Raw genomic sequence first — 19618 nt, forward strand, 5'->3', positions numbered from 1 at the left:
CCTTTGCTAATTGCCGGGTGGTAGGTACCATTATTGAGGTGGGGAACGCCAGGTGTATACTGGATTGCCAGGCGGTGGTGGTGGTGGTGGTGGAGATTAAGAGCCCAGTTTGGAGCCCGTTATGTGGGACTGTCAGTGGGATGGCTGAGAGTCCTACTGGAGCATGACAAGAGGTCTGAGCTGGGGTGTAACTTGGTAGTTATTAGCATGTTGATGGTACTTGGAGCAATGGGAATGGATGACACAATTCAGATAAAAGAGGATGACCCGGAATTGAGCCCCAAGAAACACTTTCTTTTTAGAGATCTGTTGAAGGAGAAGGCAGAAAAAGGCACTGAGAAGAAGTAATCAGTGATTGGGGGGCGGGGGAAGACACTCCCTGGACTGTAGTGTCTCAGAAGCTTAGGAGAAGAGAACATTCTAAGAAAGTTGCCAACACTCTTGAATCCTGCTAAGAGGTCAGGTAAGTTGAGGGCTGCAAAATGTCCTTTGAAGTAAGTAATATGGAAGTCGTTGGCATTGACCAGTTGGTTTCATGGAGTGAAAGGGCTTGGAAACTTTATTTTGAGGAGATTGAAGAAGAAATGAGGGGTGAAGTGGAGACAGGTGTAGTCAGCTTTTTTGAGAAGCATTCCTGTGAAGTGGTGAGCAGGGTGGGAAGGGAGGTAAGGGGCCAAAGGAGAAGTTTTTGAAAACCATGGTCCATTTAGTCCTTTGCCTACTGTAGGACATTGGTGTTTTTAAAGTTCTTTTGCTCTTACAGATTGCTATAATGAACTTCTTCCTAAACTTGTGGGGCTTTTCTAAGATAGGCTCCTTGGAGGTTGGAGTTGCTGAGCCATGGGCCATGCGTGTTTCATAATTCAGTAGAGATTGCCAGACTGCCCCCCAGGGTGGTGACGGCGGTGTGTACCTTCCCCATCAGGGCCTGAGAGCACGGGGAGGTTTTCTGAGGGTGGTGTGTTGTGTACTTGCTGGCGGGACAGTGATGAGTAGAGGGGATGGTGGTGCGGGAGGCAGGGTGATCAGCAGAGCGACACAGTCCTTACAGAGGTGCCTGGGGAGGGGCGTGAGCACAAGTGCTGAGATGGGCTGTGATGACAATGACGGGAATGCTTCCTTCGTTGTAACAGCATAAGCAAGAGGAGATGTGCATTTCTAGGTAGGATCGTAGATTTGGTGAACAGAAGACACTGAATGTCCCTCCCTCCTTCCCTCCCTCCCTCCCTCCTTCCTTCCTTCCTTCCTTCCTAAGATTTTATTTTTAAGTAATCTCTGCACCCAACATGGGGCTCAAACTCACAACCCTGAGATCAAGAGTCATACACGCTCCACCGACTGAGCCAGCTGGGTGCCCCTGAATGCTGCTCTTTTAAGATGACTATTTGGATAGAGTGACAGCTGAAAGTCACATGGTGGGGAGATCATTGAAGGAGGTTTGAGGACAAGGCAAGAGTCATTTTGGAGAGGAGGAAGCTTGCAAGGGCAGCTTTGGTGGGAATGTGTGGCGTCGATGAGCGCCCCGTCGAGCTTTGTGATCACGAGCCGCTAGCGAAGTCAGCCCGCTTGGTTATGTGATCTTTTTCCAGCAGCTTTCAGCTGTGTGGGCACAGGCACAGAGAACGCAGATAACTGTTTCACCAGGATTGGAGATTGGCGTTTTGCCGCGTGGCAGGGGCGGAGAGGACACGGGAATGAGGGTGTTTGCAAGGGAGGGATTCTAATTACGGGCTGTGGAATCACAGTTGGACAGAGGGCGGAGTGGAAGACGTGGCTGGAGTGGGTAGATAATGAAAAAGTGGTTGGGATAGGGGCTTCCCAAGAGGGCAGGGATTGTACCGGAGGGGTAACAGTGAGCTACTTGGAAGTATGGAAGCTTATCTGAGAGTATGATTGAAGCATAATGAGGAAGAACAGAGCTCTTAAGATAATGTAAAGATAACACATCTTCCTCTTTTAGGGACAGTTGCTGTGGGTTCCCTAAACCCTGTGGGGTGAAAATGCTCATACATCACCCATTTGCCTTCCAAGAGGTGAACTCGGAGATGCACCCTTTTTTCCTCCTCCACGCATGCATCTAGAGCTCATTTTAGACTTCATAGATGGTAGCCGCAGGTCAGAAGAGGTTTCTGGAACCATGCTTTTCACGACATTGGTCATAGGAGTAGGAGTGGCATTTGATCTGGGCGCTCACACAGCATGTGAGCACTGAGTTCTGACCTCACCTAGGGCGTCTGTTGCCGGCAGTCTTGGTAATGGGCAGAGGGAGGGTAGAATTTCCATTACTTTGGCAGTCTTGATGGATGTTATCAGTGTGTAGGTGTGGTGCAGTTGAAACCGTCTCGGAGCCCTCCACACTTGTGTTCCTTTGGCTTGTGGCTCCTTTGAGTCCCGAGTTCCTTTTATATGTGACAAAGATGAAGCAGGGCCTCCTTTACAGAGAGATACTGTGAAGATGCATTGAGAAAATGCACGCACGGTTCTGGCACATGGAATGTCCTATGTAAGCAATAGCTGCTGCTGGCGGTGTCCTGTCGACACCAGCAAGCAGTGGTAGCATCCTCACTCCCAGGTTTGTCTTCCAGGGGTGCACCCCTCTCCCCCCCCCACAATGCGGCAACCTCTGCCTTTCTTCCTCGAGTCTCTGGTGCTTTGTGGGAGAGGTGCTTTACCTGGACCAGCTTTTCAGACTTGAATGAGCCGGTAGACCACCTGGGGCACTTGTTATCTTGTTGATTTTGATTCTCTAAGTCAAGGGCGGGGCCCAAGAGAGTCATCATATTTAAATAGCTCCCCGCTGATGTTAATGCTGCTGCTACTAGTCCATGGGTCATAGTTTGAGTACCAAAATCCTGTTAGAGAACTGCCCTGTGGGAATCCTGGCTATTTTAAGCGGAGAGGAAGCAAGGTTAAAAGAGCCCTATTCTTTGAACTTTTTTTTTTTTTAACCTCAAAGTCAGTTGGACCTCATATGGCCTATTTCTATGGCTCAGTGCTGTGGGGATTCTGTTGTCTCTGTCCGGAACGTACAGAGGGTTGTCTGGGATTCCATTAGGAAAATCTTCAGTGCCTGATTCCTCAGGTAGATTTTTATGAGATTGTGTTGGCTCCTCAGATGTGCACACTTCCCCACCAGCCTTTATACCCACAGGGAAACTTGCATAAAACACGCAGTCTCTCAAATTGTTAGACTCTGTGGCAGGGAATACAGAGCGTGGCTCCAAACCCTTTCTGAGCGTCTGGCCCACCAGACTCTTCACATTACAAAATCCAGCACTTTCAGAAGCAGGACTCCAAGATGCATTATAACGTTAGAATTACTGGCAGCACCCATACTGTTGTCCCCGATAATCTGATTTTTCTTTCTCAGAAGCAGGCAAGCCAGACTTCCTCTGTGGGCCCTCCCTAGGACATTTTCTTCTCCGATGCTCAAATTCACGTTCTCTCCTCCGAGCTAATACACAGCCCGCTAAATTTCAGAGTTCAGTCATGTAGCCTGCTGAAATGTTCTCCTGATAGAATGAAGTATGCGTGTGTCCTTATCCTACGTATGGGGGAAGACTGATCCTTTTCAGAGGGTCTTCATAGTGTGGAATTGTTACACGTTTGTGTCTCTTTCTCAGCTAGAAATCATAGGTTTCCTTATTTGACTGCGATGATTTGGGAGATTCCCCCCCATCTCTTTGTTTCCTTTCCTCCCCCTTCCCCCCTTTTTTAAAGGTAGGAAAATGTGGACATGCAGGAACATGAATGAAGAAGATTCACTTAGCTTGCCTGTGAATTTTTGGAGTTTTTTCCTTTTTTTCTTTTGGTGCATGTGAAAAAAACACAGAAGAGTTTGATTTCCAACCCAGACTGTTTACCCAGCTTTAAAAATTATGATCAGAAAAGGAGAAAAGGGAGAGCATCGTTTTGAGTAGGAATTTACAGACTCTCCCTGTGGTTCCGAAGTTTATAATGGATCCACTTAACGAGTATTTTGGAGGTGGTTTTCGGGTTTTTATGACATATTTGAACTTTCCTTATTTTGTGTTGAGGAGCCCTTTCCTCTGTGTATTTTTTTCCTACTTTGCTCCAGGAGAGTGGGGTAGATCTTTATCCTATCCTAAACTCAACTAAAAGGTAACACCATAAAGTGACAATACGCAAAATTTGTTTGTTTGTTTTTTTTGATACTTGGTTAAGAATGAACGAGTCTGTTTTGTGTCTTCAAAGAGTTTGAAAAGACTGCAGTTGCTTAACACTGTGATTTTAATTACAGATCCTAAGAATGGAGTATAAAGAGGTCTGGTAACTTAAGATTTAGGGCATAGACTATGAGGCTAGAGAGGAAAGTTGCATATAAACGTTGATTATGGATACGACAGTTTATAGAAAGTCAGGATTTGTTTTCCCACTTAAAAAAAAAGGCTGTCTCAGGTTTAGATTTGGAAGTTCTTACTCCTCTTTTGTACTGGAAATGAGGTAATCCTGCCTTCAGAGGAGCTGAGAGGTGTTGCATAAAGAAAAAGGAAAGGTTTGGGTGAGGCTGAGAGTACTTGCCCCACCTCCAAGTTTAAATGAGCTGGGAGTTTAAGGTGGGAGGAGAGAAAAGGTCTTTCTTATAAGCTCTCTGGCGGAAGGCATGGACTTGGTGGTAGAAGCAAAGGAAAAGAGACTTGTCTCCTACCCCGAGAGAAGGAATTCCGCTGTAGCAGGGCCCTAATACGGAAGCAGTACGGCCGGAAGGATTAGACAGGGACAGCCAGCAACGGGTACCTGCCACCGGAATATGCAGGGCCTGCCTTGAGGGTGAGGCTTGCAGACCTTACTTGGAGATTTTACAAGCAGGCGAGAGCCGTTTCAACATGTCTGAGGGGAACAGAACCCTGAGGCAGCTGGAAGGTGGTAGGCTTCTTGTTTTTGTTTTTGCTTTTTGGGGTTTGTTTCATTTTGTTTTTCCTTTAATTAAAGGAGTGAAATATTCCTCAAAACACAGAACCTTTTGAGAACGTATAGTGCACCTACTGTGTGCGAGGTACTATGCAAAGGACTCCGTGGCTGGAAATAGATGGACTGTACCCTGAAAGATGTGGATAAAGGAGTCCAAATCGGTAGAGACGGGAACGTAGTAGTAACTGGCAGAAACGGTGAAAGCCACGTTACAAAGGCCAGGCTCGCAGAGGAGGGAGGGATCACGTGCCGCCGGGGTGGGCCTTTGGATTTGAACATGCAGGAATGGGTAGGAAGTAAGGAAAGAGCGTGGGCATCGGTGTGTGGAGGAGTTGGCTGTTTTCTGAGTAAGAGCCGGGAGGACAGATGATTTGGTGATACCGGTTGCTCACTGTGGAACCTAATAGATCAAACGTATGCCTGGTGTATCGGAGGTCCCTCCTAAACGTTCGCAGTGCACTCAGTTAGGAAGCGTGGTCACCAGGAACTTGACAGCTCACGCGGTTCCGTCACTTGAGCTCATGAGAGTAACTCCACAAGGAATACTACTGTACACAGTTTTTGGTTGAGGAAACAAGGGCCTCATCGGGTTGAGTAGTTTTCCCCAGGCCATGATAATAATACTTGTAGACCCAGCTTCCGAACCAGTGCCTTGTCCCCTGCTCTATCCCCATGTCTAGTAAGGAGTCTGCAACATGGTGGGTGCTCACAGTCCATGGGACTCTGAACACCCTCATCCTTTCTCCCTTCAGAAGGGAGGCTGTGTGGACCTGAACCAGGGCAAGTGATAAAAAAGATGAAAGCCCACTTGAGGTTTATATGTAAGTTTTCTTCTGTTTTAAATTCAGAATTATTCAGAAGAGCAGTGCAAGGGAGGGAATATAGGCTCTGAGCTGGTTCTGGGTTCATGCTTGGCTTCTGAGGGGCTCTAGAAGAAACAGACAGAGGGGAAACTTGACTCACTCCCCTTGATCTTCTGGGAGGGCTGAGTTTTGTGATTGCTTCATTCATGTTTAAAGAACCCATCCTAAACTAGTTTATGTCTAGCATTAGAAACTGGTGCTGGTGGTTTATTACTAGCCCCGCCCATCCCTGCCTTTTGCAATAATCTCTGTGAGTGATGATTGTGTTTCTAGAAGTAGAATGACAGAGAGAGATTCCCTGAAGGCAAATAGAGAGAGAGTGCTGTACACTCCAGTTCAGACACACGGGGCTGGGAACTCCCAGAGAGAGAGGGGGGGAGAGGGAGGGGGAGAGGGAGGAGAGAGAACAACAGAACAGTCAGCTGGAGAGGAGGGAGGAGGGGGGAGGAGACCGTCGTTTTAGATTTTTAAGCTCAAGTGATTTGGGGGGGTTTCTCCCCACCCTGGACGCTTGCCCCCCGCCCCCAGTCTGGCACCTCCTTTCCTACAGTTCACTGAAGTGCCTTTTTGCAGTCCAGGATCAACTGACCACTGAGTTTGAGCAGCCCGGTCTGACATGATGTACCTCTGGGTGAGTACAGCGTGCTGTGGGTGAGGGCTTGCACTTGCACATATAAGGAGTGGAAAGCTGCGAGGTTGTGCTCTAGCACAAATGGCCTTCCTCTCCGAGCACAGACTGCCACATCCCCTTCTGCTCCCAGGTGTTAGGTGTTTTTGAAACCTAGCCGTGATTGTGACATTGGTTGGTTTTTTTTTTTTTTTTAAAGTGTTGTTTATCTTGTTAGACTTAGGCGCAAGGGTGAGCTCCCAGTGCAGTGCCATCCCCCGGGCTTGGTAGGTCTGGAGAAGGCAGATGGGGCGGGCGAAATGAGCCAGCGGCTTTGGGAACTGCGGGCTTCCTTGTGGGTCAGGACCCACCTGCGTTTTGTTTTGGGGGCTCTGTGTGTGCTAATCAGACCATCCCTTTAGGTCTTGAGAGCCAGTAGGTGGCGTGATTCTTAATTAGGAATGAGCTTTTATAAGTTTTAAATAATTTTTATTGTCCTTCACAGTAGTCTTATGAAGTAGGTCACCGTTGTTATGAAAATTTTATGAGGGAAGTAATTAAGTCACAGAGTGACTTGCCCATCGTTAGGAACCAAGTCTATAGCAGTGAGAATAGTAATTAATAACCTGACATTATAAAGCATTTTGTATTTGCCAAGAACTCAGTACCTGAACATTATTTGAATTTGTCGTTAAGTGTGGCGTTGTAATTTGGGAGGAAGAGAAACATACTGGGACTGGAGAGGTCTTTACATTGTGAAATGTGATAACTATTAGGGGAATGACAGGGAAAATAATACAAGGGGGGGAAAAAACCACCCTGCTTTTAGCTGCGAACATAAGAGCATCTATAGCCCCTTGCAAAGATGGCGGCGCCCTCTCTTGAGCAGACAGCTGTTGTGTGTTGCTAAGGGAGCCTCCTCGACGTGATGCCCTTGGCAGCTGGCCAGCTTTTGAAAGTTTCACTTTGCCCTTTGCCCTTCAGCCTAGATATCTGGAATTGCAGAAACCTACTTGGCTCAGACAGCCTAAATTTATAAATATCAGAAGGCAGAGTTTTAACTAGGTTTATGGAGATGGAGCTAGGTCACAGAGGGTGTGTGTGTGTGTGTGTGTGTGTGTGTGTCGGTTGGGAGGGACTTCTTTTCCTCCTCCCTTCATATTTGAATATGACCTTGAAATACAATTTCCTCCCCTTATTGATTTATTTTCCTATTGTTTGTAAGAAGTCAAAGCTCTCTGACACACTCTGTGTCCTTTAAGTCGTCTTTAGCTCCCCGAGAGCGAGGCATCCGTGTCAGGGATATGTGCAGCCTTGTCGGTGGGACTGATGAGCTGTCTGTTGGCCAGAGGCTGGGTTATTCTGTCTTGATGTGTTTGGAAGAGGAGTCATGAAAAGAAGCAAATCGGGTTCATCTCATTTCTGCTTGTTTATGTTTGACGAGAGCAGACAGTGACAGGCTCCTCCGTTGCATAGTTATTTGTATATTTCTCTCAGTCCCCTGTAACTTATTAGACTTCAAATAGAGCTTCTGACCCAATGATACACATATGCCAAGACCCCTATCCCCCTCCACCCTCGGAGCAGCCACACGGGGCTAAGATTCTCCTGGTCACCTGGGCACACACATTCTAGTTTGCCACTTTGTGCCCTAAAAATACTACAACCGTCTGTATGTGCAGTGCTGTCCAGAGGGTGAGATGTGTGTCAGCTCTCTTACTACCTGCGTCCTCTATCTCAGCGCCCCACGCATTTGTGGAATGCGGTGAAAACGTCCAGAAGGAGCTATAGCTACATAACACCCAGGTATAGAGAAGGGTGTCTAGGTGGTCAGGTGTCATGTGGGGAGGCACCGAGGAGGTGCCGTGGGGAGAATTTATTGGGCAGGGAATAGGAGACTGGAGTTTTGTCTAGGCCAGTGCCCGGCCGTGCAGCACTGGGCAGTCATTTAACTGGTGTGAGCCTCAGTTTTTATATCCATGAGATAATAGAGCCTCCCGTAAGGCCTGGAGTCTGGGAAGTGGATTCCTGTAGCAGCCTGTGTGCCAGAAGGACACCCAGTTGTGCAAGACTGTGTGGGTCCCGGTGAACATGTGAAATCTCTGACCTCTGTGGAAACTAATCACCTCCGTTGCCTGCTTGGTTTGATACCAGCCATGAGTTACAGGCACCATTTCTCAGGATTCTGGAAAAATTACTGAACCGTGTTCAGTTGTCAGTACCTCTGAGTGGTATGGACATCTTAGAACCTGTGGAGCCGAAGAATGAAAGAGCTCACCCAGGCATTTGGGTCCGTGCAGTTAGACGCGGCTCCTCGTTTGCTTCAGCGCATCTCGAACTCCGAGGTAGCATGCCATTTTGTGCTCTCTGTACATGTCTCTGCCACACCTTCCCAATTTTGCTACATCTTCTCCCCACTTAACTGTTCAGTCACCCTGCTTTTTAGAGACTTGGGTAGCATCAGTGGACAGCATGGTATGGCACCGAGAATATGCATTTTTTTTTACTATGTCTAAATCCCACCTCTGTCGTCTCCAGTCGTGTGGCCGTGAACAAATTACTTAACCTCTCTGAACCTCGGTTTCTTCATTTGTCCCATGGGGAAGATAATAGCCCTCATGGGGGATTAATGTCAGAACCTGAGATTGTCTAAGAAGTATGCTTAACGTGCTATATGGCACACAGTAGGTGTTTAGTAAGTAACTTTATGCTTTGAACATTTGCGTGAAGAGACTGCTTACCACGCTGCCATGTGAAGACCGCCTTTGAATGTGTGTAGGGAAAACGATGATAAACACAAACTAGTTTCGTGTAAAGGGTCTCCCCCTTCGTCAGGATTTTAAGTACTTGTGCCTAGAGAGCCCTCATTAAAGTTGTTTCCTGATGGGGAGCATCCTGGTTGTTTCTTCTCAACCTTTTTTTTTCCAGGTACAACACTGTTCAACTTTCATTAGGGTAGTGGGGGAGGGGAGGGAGGGAAGAAGGGAGACACATAATTCCTGTAGTGAGGGAACTTACTTGCTTGATGATTATACGATTTATAGGAGGTAAACAAAATTATAGACCATTTATCTAAATTCCCAGGAATTAGAATGTGTTCTCCCTGTCTGAATTGATCTTAGCTGGACTAGTCCCAGGTTCTCTCACCCAGATTCTTATTTTTAAATGTTTTATTTATTTTTGAGAGAGAAAGAGAGCATGTACACGCAAGTGGAGGAGGGGCAGAAAGAGAGCGAGACTGAGGATCTGAGGCGGGCTCTGCACTGTCAGCAGAGAGCCTGATGCTGGGCTCAGACTCAGGAACCACGAGCTTGTGCCCTGAGCTGAAGTTGGACGCTCAACCAACTGAGTCACCCAGGTGCCCCATGTCACCCATCTCCTCAGTGGATGAACTTGTGGACTTTGCTGGAAACTGTTGTTTTGTCATAGTTCAGTCCTGTCTTCTTACGAACTCAGCTCAGCCAGTGTCTGACCAATGCCTGCGGTGGGCAGAGGACTGTGCTCCCAGTTGATTCAAACACAAAGATGATTAGAGACTTCTCATGCCCTTAAAGCATTAGAGTAGCAGCAGAGAGCGTGTGTTCACAGATAATAATGATTTTTGTATGATGCCATTCACTTAAGAAAATGCTTTTAGATGTTCTCTTATTTCATCCTCACAGCAGTGCCAAGGGCTAAGCATCACTATCTCTATTGTACAAGTGAGGAATGAGACGGGGCGGGGGGGCCGGGGGGGAGATAGTGGGAGGGAGTGCATGACAGTAAATGGCAGAGGTAGAAATTCTGTCCCATCTGTTTTTCACTCCATGGCTGTTAGTTCTCGTCACACTATTCTCTTTTGGGAGAAGCCGATGGGTTTGTTTCGCTCACTTTAACTGTTTATTGAGTGGTAACACACGTTAGGCATCTACGTCGCTTAGTCCCCAGCACACCTCGGGGTTGGCCATTGTCTTCATTTCATAGCTGGGAGAGCACAGACGTTAGAAACTTGCTCAAGTCACACAGCTGAGAGGTGGCAGAGGCAGGATTTGAACTCTGGTCTGTCTGGCCTCGGAGGTCCCTGCACCATGCTTAACATCTTTTATTCAGTGGTATCCGTTTGTCACCACTACCATGTGGCTCTAGGTTAGACTAGAGAAATGAAAGTGAGATCCCCTGAATTCTGTTTCTATGCCCATTGATTACCAGAGAGAAGTTACTTCCCTGTACATGCCTTGGTTTCCCAGGTTGTGAAAAGAATGTGGTAGTTCCTGGGAACCTTAATGGAGTCATCTTAGAAAAATGTACCCTCCATTTTAGAAATAAAGCCTCAGTAACTGATGATTTCATCCTAAAACATGGACATCACAGACTGAGTCAGAAGACAGAGGGTTTGGTCTCAGTGAAGCCATCTGCCAGCCTATGACCTTTCCAGCATTAGTTTTCTGGTCTTTCAAATGGGGCCGGTAATACCAGACAGATTATGAGGTAATCTTTGTTAAAGATTTTGAGAAGCTATTCTGTGTGAAGCACATATAGGGTAATAACCAGTTACCATTCAGGTGACAGGCTAACATTTTAATGCTCACTTTTGGTCACAACTTTGCCATTTTTAAAAAAATTTTTAATGTTTATTTATTATTGAGACAGAGAGAAACAGAACATGAGTGGGGAGGGGCAGAGAGAGAGGGAGACACAAAATCCGAAGCAGGCTCCAGGCTCTGACCTGTCAGCACAGAGCCCGACGCGGGGCTCGAACCCACAAACCGTGAGGTGACCTGAGCTGAAGTCGGACGCTTCACCGACTGAGCCACCCAGGCATCCCACAACTTTTCCATTCTAATTGGCCTACACAGTGAAAAAACTAGATGAGTAGGAAATTGAGTTATCACAAAAAGTAGAAACAGTTCAGTTCAGGTAACACTGGAGGCCAGAGTCTGAGAATAGATACTTAGCAGTGAAAAGCCATTAAAAGATTTTAAGTAGGATCGGGAGTAGGCTGAAGTGGGGTTGATAATTAATTTGTTTTTTAAAAAAGACTAGAGGGGAGTGAGAGTGCAGAGAGAGAAGCGAGGTGATGGGGTGTAATCGTGTAAGTGGCCGAGAGCAGGGATGGTGGCACACGCGGGGACAGCTAGACGTAAGGAGAGATGTGCCGCAGGTGACGTTGGCAGATGTCATGATTTGGAAGCATGTCAGGGCTTCTGTAGGGGTGGAAGAGGTCGGGGATCTTGACTTTGATTTGGAATTAGTATTTTGGGGTAACTTTGAAATGTTCCAAGGGAAATTCTGTTCAGATAGTTGGCCACCTAGATCTGGAAATAGAAGGGAAAATAGAGGCTTAAGCCATAAATTTGGGAGAAATCTGCAGGCAGTGGTAGTGGAAGCTGTGTGCAGGGGTCAGGATGGCTTAAGGTGAAAATGTTCAGAAAAAAATGGGAGCAAATTTAGAAGCAAGAAGAGAAATCAACGTCTGGTAATGATTTTGATGAACCAGCCCTCAGAGGAAGCAGGGAACAAGGTTCCAGAGAGCTCTTTCTTCAGGAGGAAACCCAGCACACCAGGAAATTGAGGTAAAAGAGTGGCAGGAAGAGAGAACTGAAATATGCTGACAGCATCTAGGAGTTGAAAGAAGTCTTTAGCAGGGGAGGAAACAGGCAGGCAGAGTGGGTGAGTAGAAAGGGTCACTGATTTTCTAAAAAGGGATAGATTGGTGAGGAAGTATGTGAGTGTGGGAGCCATATGTAATTCCATGTGGCTTATATGTGTGGAATGAGGGGAATAGCGGTGGATGAAAATGTAAAATTGTAGAGACCAGATGATCTGAATAGTTTAAGGTGTTTGCTGGTTTATTTCAGCAAAGAATCATTTGTGGATTTTAAGCAAGATCAGGTATGATCAGATTTGTATATTAGAAAGATAATTAGGGGCTTCTTTTTTTTAAAGTTTATTTATTTTGAGAGATGGAGTGTGTGTGCGCACGCGTGTGTGTGTGTGTGTGTGTGCATGGGGGCAGGGCAGAGAGAGAGGGAGAGAGAATCCTAAGCAGGCTCAGCTCCATGTTGTCAGCCCAGAGCCCGACATGGGGCTTGAACTCATGAACTGGGAGATTATAACTTGAGCTTGGATAAAGAGTTGAATGCTTTAATAAAAGCCAAAAGGCTTCTAAAAGATTTTATATTTATACTGTGGGTGAAATTGGCTCGATGCATATTTTAAATCTCAGAAAACTGTAACGGGTTAAACAAAAGATTATATTAATAATATGAGGCTCTAGTAGTTAACACATTTATTGATGACAGCTGTGTGCTGATTGCTTTTGGGATGGGGAAGGAGAATGAAGAAGATAAAATTCTTTCCCATAAAGAGTTTGTTTTTTTTTTAATGTTGTATTTATTTCTGAGAGAGAGACAGCATGAGTAGGGGAGGATCAGAGAGAGAGGGAGACACAGAATCTGAAACAGACTCCAAGCTCTGAGCTAGCTGTCAGCACAGAGCACGATGCGGGGCTCGAACCCACAAACTGTGAGATCATGACCTGAGCCAAAGTCGGATGGTTCACCGACTGAGCCACCCAGGCACCCCAAGAGTTTGTATTTTTTAACTGTAAACACGTAAGCAAATAGGACCCTGAACGCATGAACGAGGGTGAAATAGGCCAGTTGGGGTGTGTGTGTGTGTGTGTGTGTGTGTGTGTGTGTGTGTGTGTGTGTGTGTTTGGAGTGTAGAGAACAAAGAGAAAAGAGAGTGTAGGAAGATGAGACTGGAGAGGTAGGTGGGGGGTCAGATCATTCCCCAGGATAGAGATTTGGTTGAGATGGGAAGGAAATGGAAGAGTTTAAGCAGGAGAGCAGCTTCCTTTAGGGAAAGTGATAAGGGAGGTCAGGGAGCTGCTTGCTGTAGGTGGAAGCAGGAGGTGATGGCTTAGACTCTGGAGTGCAATTTGATAGGATTAGCGACGGCTTGTCTGGGTGGTGAGAGAGGGAGTCTGGGTTATTCAGCTTTGGGGTTGAAGAATTAGGATGGATGGGCTATATCCTTACAGCAGAACAGAGTCCACAGGAAAACAGCATTTATGGTTTGGACTGGTTAAGTTTGAAATCTCTGTTAGACATCCAAGTGGAGAAGTTCAGTGGCAATTTGATGTGAGTCTGGAGCTCAGAGGAGAGGTGCGGGTTGGGGTGCTGAGGTAGAGATTCACCCATGTGTACTTAAAGCTGGGGAGGAAACGTCACTGGAGAATCTGGCTGATGCCGAAGCCCCAAGGCATTTTAGGAGAGATCTGAAGGGTCCTCCAAACTAAGTAGGCAAGGAGGGAGACAAGCAGGTATGTGATATCCTGGACTCTGGAGAGGAGAGTGCTGGGTTTGGATAGCTTAAGACCAAATCATTTGTCTTTGGCCTGGCAGGAAGTTGGTTATTGGTGAATTTGGTGAGAGCTCTTTGAGTTGGAAGGATGGGGATAAAGAAGCCAGTGGGATTGGGCTGAGTGGTTAATTGGTAGGTGAGGCTGTGAGACAGTGGCTGTTTATTTGTAGGGGGGTGGCAAAGAACTGGGGCAGGGACTAGATGGGTAGGTGGGTTCAAGGGGGGGCTTTTTAAAAGATAGGTGACATCAAGGGATGTTTTATGTCAGTAGGAAAGAGCCAGTAGGAGGACAGAAGAGCCAGAAATTGAGGACGCTGAAAAGAAAAGCTAATTGCAGGACCAGAGTATGTTCTACCCAGCACATGGAAGACGGATTGGCCTTAGATAGGGCCAGAGGCAGCTTTTCCTTTTTAGTAGGAAGGAGGGCAGAGTGTGTGGGCTTAGAGCCAGGTAGGCTGGCAGCATTGTTTTCGGGCAGAAGAGGGAGTCCTAAGATTGTCCCTGTTTTCTTTATAGATAGAAGATGAACAAGGCTGAAAATGGCAGTGTAGGGAATGGAGAAGCAGTGCAGATTTGTGGAGAGAGGGCACGGTGTGAAACAGTGGTCATCTCATAAAATGGGAAGTGAATGTACCAGAAGGGTGTAGTAGGCTTCAGATCTGTGGTCATAAACCTGAGTGAGTGAGTGCTGGCTGATCAGTTGTGTGATTTTTATCCAGCAATCTTTTGTTTAGATGCAGGAGAGGAGTAAGTAGGTAGTTGTGTTTGACCAGGAGCTGAGATTTCTTCAGATGAGTTAGATGAAGAGAAAAAGGGGCAAGGGAATTAAGACTTTAAAAAAATATTTTTTAATGTTTGTTTTATTTTTGAGAGACAGAGACACAGAGCGTGAGCAGGGGAGCGGCAGAGAGAGAGGGAGACACAGAATCTGAAGGAGGCTCCAGGCTCCGAGCTGTCAGCACAGAGCCCAACATGGGGCTCAAACCCACGATCTGTGAGATCACGATCTGAGCTGAAGTTGGATGCTTAACCAACTGAGCCACCCAGGCGCCTTGGGAATTAAGACTTTTGAAAAGGCCGCGTATAGTGTTGGACCCTTGGATGTAAACTGGCTTAGGAACCAACTAAGTAGGTGAGGAGGAGGAGGAAGAGGAGGAGTGGAAAAGTGGTAGGTCCTCTTGTAGATTTGAGGTCTCCAGGAGGTTGGAGTAATACCGCGTGGGAGGGCTGCTAGAGTGAGCAGCCTTGATAGTGGGAGGGGGGTGTGCTCCAGGTGCCTGGCAGGTTCAGAGATGGTGCATTTACTGGCGAAGACAGTGCCAGGATATGATGCCAGGTGGGTGCTGAGGTGAAGTGGTCAAAACAAAACAAAACAAAAAAAAAAAACCACCAAAAACAAACAAACCTGCTAAAGACACTGAAACAGAGAAACAGCTAGGAGGCCAGAGTGTTGGGTGAGTCACCTATGTGGGTGTTGAAGTTGTCAAGAAGGATAAGACTAATAAAGGAGAGAAGAGAGGGAGCCATGTGCCAGGGCAACTTGAGGAGGTGATCTCTGTTTCAAAGGACCTGCAGTTAGGGTGGTGGAAGGGAAATGGTTTGGAAGTAGTTTTGGGAAATGAGGAGGATGCCTGTAAGGTCCAGGAGTATATGGTGATGGGGGTCAATCAGGCCGCCTCCCCCCCCCCCCCCCACTAAGGTATGTAAGGGGTGGGAAGAAAGCTTTTGCTGAAGAAGAAGCAGTATTGTGAGGGGCAGTCAGGTTTCCTTTAGAGCAGAAAAGTGAATAGAACATCCCAGAGAAGAGAGTGAGTTGCAGGGGAGTTGCCTCAGGATCGCTCTTGACTTCTAGGGCTTGGGAGGGGGCCAGAGTGGGTGGTGTGATCAAAAGAGCAGGTGTGTGCAGTTCTGTGGGATGAGCCATCCTGAGGACTTGGACTTCTGATGATGATTGAGGCGAATGAGGGTATGAGGATGGAATCGTTCCGGAAACGTCTTAGAGAAACAGGGTAATTAGTTAAACCTTTAAGCAAGTGTAGTAGTTCTCAAAATGTGTAGTGCATCAGAATACACAGATCACTGAGCCCGCCTCCAGAGTTTTATTTTTTTAAGTTTGTTTATTTATTTTGAGAAAGAGAGAGAGAGAGAGAGGGAGAGAGAGAGGGCGAGAGCAAGCACATGTGCATGAGCAGGGGAGGGGCAGAGAGAGAGGGAGGGAGGGAGAGAATCCCAAGCAGGCCCTGCGCTATCAGTGTAGAGCCCAACTCAGGGATCGATCTCATGAACCGTGAGATCACGACCTAAGCCGAAACCAAAGTCAGACTCTTCACTGACCGTGCCACCCAGGTGCCCTTAGAATTTTAGATGCATTATGGCTGGGGCTGGGAATTTACATGTCTGATAAATTCCCAGGTGATGCTGATGGTGCTGGTCCAGAAACTGTACTTTGAAAACCGTCCCGGAGAAGCTGCTTGTGGCTAAGTAAGAAGCTGTTGAGAATTGTAGCTCCAGGTGAAGTGTGGCCTGCGTGATGGGCAAAGGTTTCCTTGGGACAGCTGTGTCAGGCATCTCTGACTTTGACAGTTTAAGTAGGAAGTGAATATGGGGTAATTTCTCTTGAGGGATAGCAATTTCTAAATGATTCAGTTTGATTATCAGCAGACATTAATTGAATATTTCATGTAGCAAAATGAGGATCCCAAGAGTTGTATTTTCTTTCTTAAGGATAATGAAGTTAAAGAGACACAGAAGCTAAATAGATACATACCCATACATTGTAGCAAAGACGACTTGGCAGTCCCTGGGGGGGAATGGAAAGTTGTCAATAGGAGTTGAGAAAAAGGGGCCATCACTGAGGACGGGATTGATTGGGGAGGGTTCGTAGGAAGTATAATTGACACCAGATCCTAGCAGGGCTAATAGAGACGAGCCAGATGGAGTGCTGGCATAAGCAGAGGTGTGGTGTCAACAATGAACGTGAACCTTGATGGCCCTGATGCTTTCACCCAGGCCCAAGACACCATTATGGCTTATTTGTAGTATTCTCATAACTTTCCGACCGGACTTCTGGCTTCTGTTCTTTTTCCTAGCCCCCTTCCTGAAGTCTGTCCTCAACACAGCAGTCAGGGTGATCCTTTTAAATGTCACATCATATTGCTCCCATGCCCAAAACGCTCCATTAGCTTCATATCTCACTTAGAGAAGTCAGAGGCCATTGGCTGGCCTACAGAGCCCTACGTGATTGGCTCCCTTGGCCAGGTCTTTTGACTTTATGTTCTACACTCCTGGCGTGTCTTTGGACATATCAAACACACCCTTGCCTCCGGGCCTTAGCACTTGCCTCAAACCCTGCTCTTTCTTCAGACCACAGCAAGTCTCCTTTGTTCGCATGATGTTCTACTCAGTTGCCATGTTGTCAGGAGCACGCCCTACAAGGGGTAATTCCTATCTCGCTGCCTGGCTTTTCTCACCCATTTTCCCATCTTTGTTTTTCTCCATAACACCTACTGCCATCTGACTTGCTGTATATTTATTTACTGTCTTTCCTCTCCAACTAGAATGTATCCTCTGTGTCTGGAATGGTGCCTGACACATAGTGGGCCCTGGCTGGACATTTGTGGAGTGAAAAGAAGGGAAGTAGTAAAGTCTGGGGACTAGTAGAGAGACCAATGTTACTGGTTGAGACAGAAGTGGATGAGATGGCTTGATGGAAAAACTAGAGGATCTTGAATACTAGATCGTGCTTCTGGAGGAAAGGAATTCTTAAATCTCATTTTCAGTACAGCAGTATTTAACCTCGAAATAGTGCTTTCTAATTGGGTTCTGTGCATAGAATGGTTTGCGCAGGGGCGAGCAGCAGGGAGATCAGTCACTATTGGGTAGTTGTTGGGTAATAGCTATAGCGTTGTTCAGGTATGAGGTAGAACGGCCTTCGCGTCGGGGTTTGGAAATAAGAATAAAATGTTTAAGTAGAGGTGGAAGCCTCATGCATGAAGAATGCATATGGGAAGCTTGTAGTTGTATAAGAAAGCTGCCTTTTTTAAGAGGTATGATTTAATACATCTTTGTTTTGATGTGGCATTTAACCTTAAACAAGTGTCTTTTGTCATGTTTCAAACTAGAATATGGAATTGTGTTGTTAAAAAATTTATATATTCGGGAATAAATTTGGTACCAATTGAGCAAACATGGTTTTTGTAGATTTTAAGTTGTTTGTTTGGAGGGCTCGAAATTAGTGTGGTCAGAGCCCACCCGATGAGGGAGGGGAGAGTCTGTGCGTCCCAGACGCCTTCTCAGGTTCCTTAGTTCCTTTTGCTCAGTGAACAAAGCACATTTTAGGAGTTGTAATCTTGCTTCACTAGCACCTTTTTTTCCCTTCCTGGTTCTGGAAATGGGTGGCTTCGAAATTTAGGATCTGGTTTCTAGCAAGTGCATTGTTGTTTAGAATTAATGTCCTCCTCTGAGCCGGAATTTGCTGCTCCCCTTCACATGTGCTTTTTCAGGATCCCTCACTTTCATTAGATGAGATAACATACAGTGCTTGTAGCATGAGGCCATTGGAGAACAGGTAGTCTGCAGTGCGGGTGGAAAGGTTAATTAGATAATCTTAGAATAAGGAACTGTGTATGTAGCAAAGAGTCCAACTAAAACACTGGCTTTTGATTCCACTTAACTCTGTAGAGTTCTGTGCTCTTACTGTGTGTGAACTCATTTGGTGCTTTACTTGCTTATTCGAATCTAGATCATTGATTCAGACACGAAATAAATCAAAGCCTACCTTTCATTCTTTAAAATTACTGTTACTTCTCCTGATTGCGAGATGAGCCCTTTAATCACTGGCTGTTTTAGCCAGATTACCACATCCGTGACAATCAGAAATGAGTGATTGTAGCTTCATTGTGTGTTACGTCATATGCTGGTTATGGTTCCGTTCCTGGCTCAGCTGCTAACCTGCTGTGTGATCACAACAAATCACATGATCTTTATGCCCCTTGTGTCTCTGCTGTAAAATGGGAATGATCTCACTTACCAGTCACGTTGAATTGTTGAATTTCTCAGGTGAATGGGCATCTAAATAAGAACATTCTTTTTTTTTTAATTTAAAGTTTATTTTGAGAGAACGAGAGAGCGAGTGCACACAAGTGAGAGAGGAACTGAGGGAGAGGGAGAGAATCCCAAGCAGGCTCCTCACTCGAACTCCTGAACTATGAGATCGTGACCTGAGCCGAAGTCAGATACTTCATTGACTGAGCCACCCGGGCACCCCTAAATAAAAACATCCTTAATGCTTTATTCTCTTTATTGCGCTTATAGTTGTCAGTTAGATAAAAAGCAATCTGTTTTTTGCCGAGATTGGACTGAAGGTCTCACAAGCATTACAATTTAAAAGCAGGTGCCAGGGTCCAGGGTAGGGGGCACATGGACAGGGCGGGCCATTGCTCTTTTCTAGATGTTCTCCTCTGCTGTATTTCATTTATTTATTCTGAGGGTTTATCCTTGTGTTTTCTTGTTTAATTTATTCAGTTTATTAAAAATAAGTTTCCTCGACTCACTGACAGTGAAATCCTATTTTTGCATGTTGCTCAATACCATGTTCTCTGGCGCTGGCTGTTTGCAGATTCCACCCCATGCCAGAGACATTCTCAAGATTGTTGAAGATAGTTGGGATTGGAAGGGAGAAGTGAAAAGAAATTCCCAATGTGTGTATTCCCTATGTATGAGGCCAGTCCTTTCACAACTATTATTTTATGTTCCTGTTTCATCTTCTGATGCAGAAGCAGGAGTCAGGCCTCATAGTCCAGTACTCGTAACCAGCTAGTCTACGATAAACCAAGATGGTCTGCAGTGGTTCCTACCTCCTGGTGTTCAT

General features: G+C 46.2%; 1 protein-coding gene across 12 annotated transcripts in view; it reads left to right on the top strand.

The window, feature by feature from the left end:
* The window catches only part of RBFOX2 (RNA binding fox-1 homolog 2), a 282729-nt gene that overhangs the window by 121729 nt on the left and 141382 nt on the right, over positions 1–19618 (top strand). Inside the window, exon 1 of one of the 12 annotated variants that reach the window (XM_039230432.1) lies at positions 4622–4791. The exons of 9 other annotated variants lie outside the window; for them this stretch is intronic. Coding sequence is in view for 1 of the 3 variants with exons in the window: in XM_039230429.1 (XP_039086360.1) it covers positions 6412–6426 (15 nt within the window). In the remaining 2 variants the exon portion in view is untranslated. 2 more of the 12 variants (XM_039230430.1, XM_039230429.1) reach the window with 2 other exon arrangements.

The sequence above is a fragment of the Hyaena hyaena genome, unplaced genomic scaffold (assembly GCF_003009895.1).
Source record: "Hyaena hyaena isolate Hyena2069 unplaced genomic scaffold, ASM300989v1 scaffold_46, whole genome shotgun sequence".
NCBI lineage: Eukaryota > Metazoa > Chordata > Mammalia > Carnivora > Hyaenidae > Hyaena > Hyaena hyaena.